This window comes from Squalius cephalus, assembly GCF_949319135.1.
Source record: "Squalius cephalus genome assembly, chromosome: 12".
NCBI classification, from domain to species: domain Eukaryota; kingdom Metazoa; phylum Chordata; class Actinopteri; order Cypriniformes; family Leuciscidae; genus Squalius; species Squalius cephalus.
Window position 1 is genome coordinate 29680725 of NC_137133.1, and position 11724 is coordinate 29692448.

Genomic DNA, 11724 nt, shown 5'->3' on the forward strand with positions numbered 1-11724 from the left:
CATGTTTCAGAGATGACTCCGTAATCATTTCACTCATGCAATTTTGAGGGATTCAGAGATATTTTAGCATCCGGAGCGCAGGGCCTCATGTCTCAAATGCTTTTGTTTGATGTCCTAATTTTAATTGCATAATTTTTTTGTTGTATTTATTCTTTTATAAATCCTTTTTGCATTCTGAGATTCATATAAAATATAAACTTCAATTGAGTTCATGCAGAACCAAAATAAGGGTCATTACAGTTTTCATTTTATCATGGATTGTCTTTCCAGTTAAACGAACTGACATCATCCATCACTGTGTCCCTCAAAGTGAATCTAAAGGTCTTTGTCTTTATACTTTGAACTAAACAGGCTGTGCATGAGGTCATTTGAATCTGGCCCTGTGCGTTTGTCTGCGGATCGTGTTTGTCTAGCTTCTTTGTTCTGGAGGACTCTGGGTCCCTGTAGGCTTACGACCCCCTTTCTGAAGCCGCATGACTTGAGCATCACTCATGGGTGGGGTGAACCGCATGGTCCCTGGAGTTAAAGTGACCCCTGACCACGGGAGGCATGTGGCATAATGAAGATCTGATTGAATAAGTGGACAAATGAATAAAAGATAGAACTGACACGCAGAGAGAAACACTCATCCAGCCAGTGTCGCTTTCTCTCTTTGTGTCTGCTGATTGAAGTAGATCTATCTTACAGACAAGCCCTGCTAAAGAAAAAAAAAAGTATGCTGTGTCCACACATGACGCATCGTAACTGTTTTCAGGCTGTCTAAAGCTGCACGTCATCTGCGAATATTCACTAAAAAGACTGAGATCAATGCTTGACTTCCACAATGGTGAGCTTTATTTTCCGTGGAAATCCATTGGTTAAAACATTAACTCTTATAATTATAATGATAGTGTTGGTAAAATTGCATATACATGTGGAAAGAAATAAAAGATGATGTGGATTAGTAGACCGGAGACCAGAAACGTAACAACATAACAGCCATAAGTTACATATATATATTTTCATGAAATGATAAAAAAAAGACATTTTATTTATTTATTTAATTTCTATATTATGATTTATTTTTTCTATAGGATGGAATATCCTATAGGATATGCTATATCTATAGGATATGCTATATATATATATATATCACTTTCAAAAACGCTATATAAAATAAAGTTCTTCTTATCATAATTATTATAAATTGAGTGACCATCAAGTGAAACTGCCCACAACGTTAACTGAAATAAAATAAAATATACAAAATTAATTAAATTTAAACTTCATTTAGGCCTAGTTTAATTTTATATCCTAAAATAACTAAAACTGAAACTAATAAAAAATATATAGACATATTTTAAAGAAAAAAAGATACATTATAAAAATATTAATATATAAAAACTCTAGAATAGAGCTAGAATAGTATCTAAATGATACTAAAACAACACGAGTCTGTTTAGATTCATTAAATATAATGTGAGCAATGTGTTCTTTATTTTAATAAATACAGGAATTAAAGACTAAATTGACTTGGTTGAATAACTTTTTTTTACCTCACTATATGATTCCCACCCATTATATGTCAAAGCATTCAACGTTTTCTGTGATTTGTTCCAGGTTTGATTCATATAAAAATGACTCTTCCTCAGAGAATGAAATGATTTGCTGGTTTTGAATGGCCGTCTCGACATCAAGGCCACTTCGAGCTCAAGGACAAAAGGATGAGGTGAACAATAAAGACAGAGCAGAGACCCTGAGCCAGACTGAGGATTGGAGTTCAATTGTAGGCTAGAGTCAGGCTGAAACAAAAGGATAAATAGAATAAACCGGGCAACATCTCGTTGCTATTTATTCATTCGCCTCCCAGCAGTTTCAAATCAAAGAACAGGACATTATTTACATTCCTTGTGCTCAGCTGCTATAAAACATGAATCCTCTTCAAGGAATTAAATAATTGCCTTCCGCGAGCTAATTTGAATGTTGTTCTCCACATCAAAGCCACATAAAGCTCAGTAAAATCTCCACAGACAAAGGAATGAAGGTAAACAATAGCACAAACAAACCTGAGCTCTTACAGTAGCTGCATCCCAGTTCGCTTCCTATCCGTACTATATAGAGTGTGCAAGATCACGTTAGATTAAAGCGTGTTGGAAATGACAGATGCTAATGCTGTTGCTGGTCAAAAATTACGCTTTAAAATATGTAGCTAGTTGAAGACTGATTTGGATTATTACTTCAGCAGTATAAAGTATCAGCAGTATAGCAGTATCCTTCACAAATCAGTCTGTGCTGATTTGGTGCTCAAGAAACATTTCAATGTTGAAAACAGTTGTGCTGCTTAATATTTTTGTGGAAACCTTGATTTAAAAAAAAAAAAAATCAGGATTCCTTGATGAATAGAAAGTTCATAAGAACAGTTTTTTTTTTAAAACTTTTGTATTTGTTGCCACTTTTGCTCAATTTAATTCACCCAAGCTAAAAAACTGAATATGTCCTTGCTGAAATATTATTTATTTGCTCCAAAACTTTTCAACAGTAACACTGCCACATTGCCATGGATAACTATCAAAACACTGTATACAATACAGCGGTCATCATACAAAATGTTGGACTGCTCAATACCCCGATAGACCAATCAGAATCAAGTATTCCAGAATGAGTGTAATAATACTTCCTGTTTCCTATATGAACCTGAGAAATTAAATGCATCTTAACATTTTTCATAATTACAGCCTCTTGGCTCATAGCTCTGGTCTGTTTTCAGCAATGTTCTTGGTTCAGCTGTCCATATCTGTGATCCAAAAGGTAGAAATGGAAATCGACAACTTGATATGCAATTAACAGTGAATTGGTCATATCCCGCTTCTCCCTGATAGCACAGAACTGTGCTATGCTGTCTTCTTGGTGACTGTTCCAGCTAATAGCTGCACATGTGCTGGAGTGGGAGCTGGTAACTGGTATGTTGATGGTGGAGCCTGACCCAGCGGACAGGGCATCAGAATGCTGGGATTTGTTGCTTTCTGCCCATGCCAGTTTGGCCAGCTGCTGGTTGGCACTAAGAGTGGTGGTTGATGGTACAGACCTGGAGCAGCCTACTTGTGCTGAGTTATTTAGCCAGTGTGTGAAGGCATTGCTAGGCCATGTCAGATGGGTTTACTGACTCAAAAAAGGACACAGCAAAAACTAAAAAGAAGTGTTTCACTAGCAGCAGCTAGACACATATAAAGAGGATTTTTATATAAGCAATGTGATTTTATTGAATATACATTCTTAGGAAAAAAAGGTTCAATAGGGTTCTATATAGAACCTTAGGGATCTTGACTCAATTTTAAAGAACATCTATATTTCGACTGTCCGCTTTAGACATTCTACTCATTACCTAGTTCTGACTGGCTGATAGGTCCTTACTCATTTGGTAGCGATGGCATCGTCATCTACATAGCACAGCTGATTGCATCAGCGGCCAATGAGCTGTGGCTCAACATTCGAACAAATACTGGTAGTGTTGCTGTTCTCTCCAGCGCCCTATCAGAAAGCATCTGAAATCAACATTTAAGATAAGTGAAACACTCTTTCACTCCATATCTTTGTACATATTGTGTGGTTTACTTATTAATTCCTAAATGAGCATCATAACAGTTCAATCTAAGTGTTGTTAACAGTCTTGTGGAGTAATTAACTAAGCATATTAGCTGCAGTGTTTACGCAATTGTGTTTATGCCACAGCAAGCGGTCTATTGTTGGCAATTGCTGTGAGGATACGCTGTCTAAGCTACCGATATGAGAAAAGGTTAAAGTGAAATAAGTGTTCACGCTTTCAACGGGGTTACCATGTTTAGCCTCATAACTCTAATGACAAGTTCATTATTTTCAGGGCAATGTTTTCATTAGCTATATGCTAATGTGTGCTGTTGGTTTCAGATGCACACAGCATCAGAGCACTCTCTGTCTTTATCAACTCAATAGCTTTTCACTTATCAATAAGAGTATAAGGTTATGTCAATGATACATCAAATTATTTAATTATGATACTTGATCAGGTGGTTGCTGGGTTTTTATATCTATCAACGTATATATATTGTTACTGAGAACACACAGTGCACGTTTCCAGAGCTAAGCCATTCGGCAAGGTACCCCAGGCACACATGGTCATATAGATCACCAGTGTTAAGCCAGTCGGCAAGGTACCCCAGGCACACATGGTCATATAGATCACCAGTGTTAAGCCAGTCAGCAAGGTAGTTGGCTGTACAGCCTTTAACTATCTGGAAAGATTTTTGTGTGGGGGAGGGCTTTGCACTTTTCTCTTGCTTTGTTGCGGGTTTATTTAATGTATGTTACATGTGCAGCAGCAACATGGATAAAACATACTCACAGCAGCGTAGCAGATATATTCCAAAAAGACCAAATACATTGCCATATCCATTACCATGCATCTACATAGCGCAGCTGATTGGTTGCTGTTGCATCAGAGGCCAATGAGCTGCGCCTCAACATTCAAACAAATGCCGGTAGTGTTTAGACCGGAGGGAAAAAAGCAAATTTGTCAATGATGTCACGCAGGTGGTGGAATAATAACTTTTTTCTCAGTTATTTGCTTTATTTTTAGATTCAATCATAGTCTCTTTCTTTCTTACATACTAAAGCATGTACACACATGCGCACTCTTCAAAAACATGTTGTTGACATGTAGTTAGTTGACATGTAGTTGCAAATAGAAGAATAGAAGAATCTTTTTATAAATGAACATTAATCAAGATTAATGTTAATTTATACTATTGCTTATTTTTAGTTTATAATGTATTAAAATGTAATATGCACAACTTCTATAAAGAAATCTATTAGTATTTGTAAGAATTAAAATTTAAACACACAAAATAAACATTTTGTGAATATATATATTTTTATTACAAGTAACAATTCGCGGTTCATTTAGAGAACAACTGAAAAATGACTCATGGTTCAATAAAGGGCTCTAATTCACTGAATCAGTGACTGTTTAATGACTGTTTAAAAAGAGTAATTTGTTCACAAATTGGATATTTCTGCATTGTTGTTACATACAGAAAGAAATTGCATTGATGCGAAGTTTCCTTAAGAAGATTTTAAATTATTGTCACGATTTGTCTAATTTTAGCCTAAATTAGAAATTTGTTTCTTTTTTTAGAAAATAATCATCACATGTCCACCACTGTGGCTGGTGTTTTTAATGCTGGTGGAGTGCTAGTGTTCCCACTAAGCTTTATAGTTAACTATAAGATTTAACCTCAAATCACCAAATCTTTTTTTTTCTGACTAGAATAATTCAGCCTGGGCCAGCATGGAAAAGCATGCTGGTCTCGGCAGCAGGTCTCAATTTTGAAAATTTTAAGTGTTTTCTTCAAATTCCGTGACATTGTGGCAACCTCAATTTTCTGCACAGGATGAAATGTTTCATCTGGTGAAAGCAGGCACATTTTGCCCACATGCCTTCCAGTTGAACCTTTATTAATTTGTCTTCTCTGGCGGAGCTCCCTGTGGCCCCTTAGGGCACCTGATGGATGGGTGGATGTACAGGTTTTGCGAGGACTTTATAAAAAGACAGCGAGACAGAGAGAGAGATGATATGTCTGTACCTAGCTCCCGTCTCCTGCAGCTGCTCCTAACAGGTGCATAACTGCTTCTTGCCAGATGGTCAGCAAAATGTGGTAGTTGGCAGGTTTCTTCACAGAATCAACCCTCGCTCTCACACAGGCACTGAGACTCAGAGATGGAGAGAAAGAGGTTAAAGAATGGGAAAGGTTGGTGACAGAAAAAGTTGCTGAGCGCTATAGCAAGCAAAACTCAGTTTTCAAAAACCTTTTACTTGTTTTAAAACTATGTGAATGGCGCTTTTTCAGTGTGTTATTCTGCACTAAATCGTTTCAGGTCTCACAGTGTCAAAAATTGAGAAAGGTAGAAAAAGCACACACACTTTTTTATATTTTAAACACACTAACAAGGTTGAGAAAGGCAGAGGACTCAAGCAATAAGCCGACTGTGTTGCAGTTGTTTTACAAAGGTTAACTTAAAGGTGACATATCATGCTAAATCCACTTTTTTAGCCCTTAAATGCATTTTGTTGTATATTTGGAGTGTTTAGAAGTACAGAAAAGTTGAAATTATTCTCTTCAGGTGCTTCGTTGATATCTTCATATTCTGTTTTGGCCTTATTTTTCAACCTGTTCCGATTTTTCTGTTATCTATGACGTTTTGTGAACTATTACGTCACAGTATTTGCAGCGGAACTGCCAAATAAGGACATTGACTTCCGGCCCAACACTTCGAGCAATCCGCCATTTTTATTTCTCGCTGCAATTTTGTAGTCCAAGCTAAAAGATGCAGAAGTTACGAGAGGGTAAGTTAAAATGTTCGGTTGTTGGATGTAGTAACCCACACGCTTCATTACACCGTCTAATGAAGATGAACTGCTGCGCTTGTGACAGGATGCATGTTTAGCTGAGAGAACGAGCAGAGAGAGAGAGACCCGGTCTCGCGCGCGCTCGCACTCTCTCTCGGAGCCAGGCGAAAGTGTAAACAAGACTTCACCATCTCCAAACTAGACGCTGTCTTGCTCTCTCTCCCTCGCACATATTAATCAAAATAAATCGACACGGTGGTAAAAGGTCGGAAGACCAAAGTTTCATGTGTAAATACAGTAACACACCATTGCGATACATCCATATGAAGACATTGTTCTGCAGGTTCGTCGTCTTCATTTTCATCTCGCTCCGGCTCCGACTCTGGCTCGAACATGTAAGGCTGGCTGGACAAGTCTTCCGTTGTTGACATTTTGTTAATAACGTGTAAATAAAAAGTTTCTGTGCCGCTAGATAATCGTATCTCTGCTATCAAACTACAAAAATGGCCGAACGGGGTGGAGTTGAACCGAGTGTCACCTCTGCAACCTGGAGAGGGGCGGGGTATGAAGTGTCTCAATTGTATTTAAAGAGACCGCACCAAAACGAGTTGCTCTCAGACGCACATCAGAAAAGGGGTAGAAAAGGGGCAGAAAAGGGGCCTGTGGAGCTATAATAATGAGGAATTCAGACCCAAGCATTGCAGTTCCGCTTTATATAGACTACAAATGTATGATTTATGTAAAAAGGATCGATTTAAAAGCATGATATGTCTCCTTTAAGGGATGTTGTTGGGTACAAAGCAAAGTGGAGCTTTTGTTAATGCCGGCAAAAGCACAATAAAACACTCACTGGCCACTTTATTAGGTACACCTGTTCAACTGATTGTTAACGCAAATATCTAATCAGCCAGTCTTAAGGCATGTAGACGTGGTCAAGACGATCTTCTGAAGTTCAAACTGAGCATCAGATTGGGGAAGAAATGTGATTTAAGTGACTGAACATTGCATGGTTGTTGGTGCCAGACGGGCTGGTCTGAGTATTTCAGAAACTGCTGATCTACTGGGATTTTCACAAACAACCATCTCTAGGGTTTACAGAGAATGGTCTGAAAGAAAGAAAATATCCAGTGAGTGGCAGATCTGTGGATGAAAATGCCTTGTTGATGCCTGAGGTCAGAGGAGAATGGCCAGACTGGTTTGAGCTGATAGAAAGGCAACAGTAACTCAAATAACCACTCGTTACAACTGAGGTCTGCAGAAGAGCATCTCTGAACACACAACACATCAAATCTTGCAGCAGAAGAGCTACGGCAGCAGAAGACACACCGGTGACACTTCTGTCAGATGAGAACAGGAAACTGAGGACACAATTCACACAGGCTCACCAAAATTGGACAATAGAAGATTGGAAAAATGTTGCCTGGTCTGATGAGTCTTGATTTCTGCTGTGACTTTCAGATGGTAGGGGCAGAATTTGGTGTAAACAACATGAAAGCATGGATCCATCCTGCCTTGTATCAACAGTTCAGGCTGCTGGTGGTGTAATGGTGCGAGGGATATTTTCTTGGCACACTTTGGGTCCCTTAGTACCAATTGAGTTTTATTGCTGACCATGTCCACAGTGTTCACATCTTCTGATGGCTTCTTCCAGCACCATAATGCAGGATGTCACAAAGCTCAAATCATCTTAAACTGGTTTCTTGAACATGACAGTGAGTTCACTACACTCAAATGGCCTCCACAGTCACCAGATCTCAATCCAGTAGAGCACCTTTGGGATGTGCTGGAGCGGGAGATTCACATCATGAATGACGTCAAATCTGCAGCAACTGCGTGATGCTTTCACCAAAATCTCTGAGGAACGTTTTCAGCTCCTAATTAATTAAGGCTGTTCTGAAGGCCTACAAATACATGTTGTTTTTATGAATTAAATAATTAAAACTTTTATTTAATAATTACATTTATTACATAAATTATTACATTTACAAGTAATGTAGCCGCTCCGATCAGATTTCAGCATCTGTCTTATTATCTTCAGATGTCGAACTGTCTACTGGTAAAATAGAAAGGTAATCAGATGCAGTGATCTCTTAGTTTCACAAACACCACAATGCCCAACGCTGTCTCTCATCAACCCCAAACAATCAAGCTCTCACCGAGAGAGAAAGACTAAATCAATATGAACACCATGCACCAGTCGTGTGTGGATGCTGCAGGGATCATTGGGAGTGTGTGCTTGGCCTCAGGCATTAGGAGTGCAGGGTACTCATCCTTCCCATAATCCTCCTAACGGACTACTCTGAACATCTGGAAGGAGAAGTGAACATCTGCCCGTCCTTATAAATTTAGAAATCCCCATTACTCCCTTTTTCTGTGTCTCTCACTAAATGAACGCTGTACTGCTTCACAAAGGGTCTACGTGGGCCTGGAAGAGAGCACCAGGATTAAACATCACAGAGCAATATAGCAAATCCTAACAGATATTATTTATTAATAAATTTGAATAAATATTAATAAATTATTTATGTAATGTCGTTTAGAAATTTGAGGTCTGTTCATGTTTTTGAAAAGTTTTTTATGCTCACCAAGGCTGCATTTATTTGATCAAAAATACAGTAAAACAAATTAAAATTACTGTTTTATTTAAACAAATAAATTAATTAATTAAATTTTAATGTAATACTGTGGTGTCAAATCTGAATTACTCCAGTTTTCAGTCTCACATGATGCTCGAGAAATCATTCATGTTGAAAAACCCCAAACTTTTCCACAGCACTGTAATACACACACACACACACACACACATATATATCAAATAACATATATATATAAAATCTTAAAGATCAGGCAAAAAATTACGACACTTTTTTTTTTTTTTTTTGGTCAAACAAATCTTAATTTTAACATTTAATAAATTAACTTAAAAATACTTGATTTACATTTCATTCTACTGCTTTCTTCTAATTCAGGAACAAAGAAACACACATCTCATCAGGTTAAACGCTCACTGTCACTGTATACAGTGTCCATCATAAATGGCCTTTCTGTTGACAGGTGCTGACTGAAGAGGGTTTCGGAGCCATCACCACAGAAATAACAATGACCAAGGAGTTCTACTATGCAGAAGACTATCACCAGCAGTACCTCAGCAAGAACCCCAATGGCTACTGCGGGCTGGGCGGCACAGGGGTCTCCTGTCCAATAGGGCTGAAGACTAAAAATTAACTCCCTTCTCCTGTCCTGTGATTGATTAACATGCCTTAACTGAAGCAATCACTACTGCAATACCCAGGCCTATATGTCATTGTTGGATATAAATAAAAAAGATTATAACACAACTGACTTATAATGCTGTGTGTGTCTGTGATCATTGCATTTGATTACAAAACCAAGAGAGATTTTCTATCTAATGCAATGACAAGTATACATTTTAAGTGTCCATATAGAAGAGGAAGACACATTCTTGTTTACGACAGGCAGGATTGTGTGTTCACGTTTGTGTGCTTGTTCTAGTTCCATCTGTCTATTCCATTCGCATACATATCTATTCATCCCTCCATCTGTCCGCTACCTATGTGTTTCCTTCTATCCCAGCAGCACAAACAAGCGCTCTCGTCCCTCTCTAAAAGTGTCACCACATATTTCATCTCCTCAATTAAGGCTTGACTGCAATCCCACACAAACAAACACAGCCTCTTGCAGTGGAATCTGGGTGTGTTTTACATGGAACGCAGCAAAAAAACCGAACGCTGCCCTTTGGTTTGTCATGCACAAGTGTTTGTGCCATCAACAATGTAGCACTCCTAATGAGAAGAGAGCTTAGCTTACTATTGTTAATAAATAAATCATTCTTAGAAAAGTCTGTTAAAACATGGCCCAGTGTGTGATGTTAATATCAAGGAATTTTCTGTTGATTTTTCACAGGTGTTTAAAATTGGAGATAATGTATTTTTGAAGGCCGAAACTCAGAAACAAGTTAGCATTTTTGAAGCTGTTTTTGGTTAAATGCCTGAAATGAAGTCTGTGGTGAACACAAGCACAAAATATTTTCACATTTTATACCACAACTTAAGATATATTTGTAATACACTTTAATACCCCCAATCAAATCATGATTTTTTTAAAAGCTTTTTCTAAATGGGACTACAGAAGTTGTCAGGCCATTAAACGCCCAAAAAGGAAAATGAATCTACTCACTAATCTGCTTTTATATCCTCATTGTGTTTATAATCACACTCTTGAAAACTATACTCGCGACAGTGGTGTACTTCATTTATAGCTTACATCTAGCTTTTTACTTCTGCCGATTGTGTTTAGGCTTCAAAAATCATAAAAGTTTATTGATCATTTTCATTTGTGAACAAAATATAAAAATGAACAAAACATGTAAGAATCATAAACTCTTGTTGCCCACAGATCTTATATTCTGCAATAATCTAAAAAGCCAATGGAAAAATCCTATTGAGTTTTTGTCGACTGTGATGCAAATTTCTGAGTTGGCCTACAAAAATACATCATAACTGCAGCACTCTAGTGTTGTGTTTTAGAGTCGAAGGAAATGTCCGTAAACAAAGGTAGCCTACTGGTAATTTTCTGGCAGGACATTTTTCTAGGGATGTTTTTTTTTTCATACAGTCTGTCTTATGATACTGTTTACCTAATATTTCCAAGTAAAACTATTGGGGGAATAGTTTGATATCTCACTGTAATTATCATTTAAAAATTCGTTGGAAATTGCATTATTCAAAGTACAGTGAATGTGATATTGTAAGTGAGTCAAAGACACAATTCCTTAAGTGTTCACAGCAAAAAAATGTGTTTGTGAAAGCAATTGGTGTTACGCAGGGTCTCGTGTGGTTTTGGCTAATCCTCTGAGCAGGTGGCGACCGCTCCATGCACCTATTCCTGTGCCACACTCGGAGAGGGTCTCTCTGGGCAAGGCTGGCACTGGTGCTCAGGAACCTGGCCTGGCACAGCTTCCTACAGGCTGCTTTCAGCAATGCTGTGAAACAAGGACACTTGGTGACGCACTCACTTTGGCCCTGGAACCGACTGGAACGCACACACTCTGTTTACTTTGATTAGCCAAGTTAGTGACCGGGTGGGTCAAAAAAGTTTTTTTCACGTTAAAAGTTTAAGAAGGATATTACAATTAAATCAGATCGATCTCCACTTTATTACAGCCTAGTTTTTAATGAAAAAATAATGAATGTGAAATTTTGTAGAAATTTAGTTTTAAAGTGTTCATTAACAGCCCGTTTTCTCTTACCTTTGAGTAGTTATCAGTAACAGATGGTAAGACTGCCATCTTCCGGTGGATAGTGAAATAACATTTGCGGGCAGTCTTAATAAATTAAATGGGT

The 11724-nt window shown here is 37.9% G+C and overlaps 1 protein-coding gene across 2 annotated transcripts in view; it reads left to right on the top strand.

Annotated features, from left to right (window-relative positions):
• The window catches only part of msraa (methionine sulfoxide reductase Aa), a 69049-nt gene extending 58329 nt beyond the window's left edge, over positions 1–10720 (top strand). The window contains exon 6 of one of the 2 annotated variants that reach the window (XM_079888230.1): positions 9416–10720. In XM_079888230.1, the coding sequence (XP_079744356.1) occupies positions 9416–9586 (171 nt within the window). In that variant the 3' untranslated portion in view covers positions 9587–10720. The remainder of the gene's footprint in view (positions 1–9415) is intronic. The other variant, XM_079888231.1, reaches the window with a different exon arrangement.
• The last annotated feature ends 1004 nt before the right edge of the window (positions 10721–11724 follow it).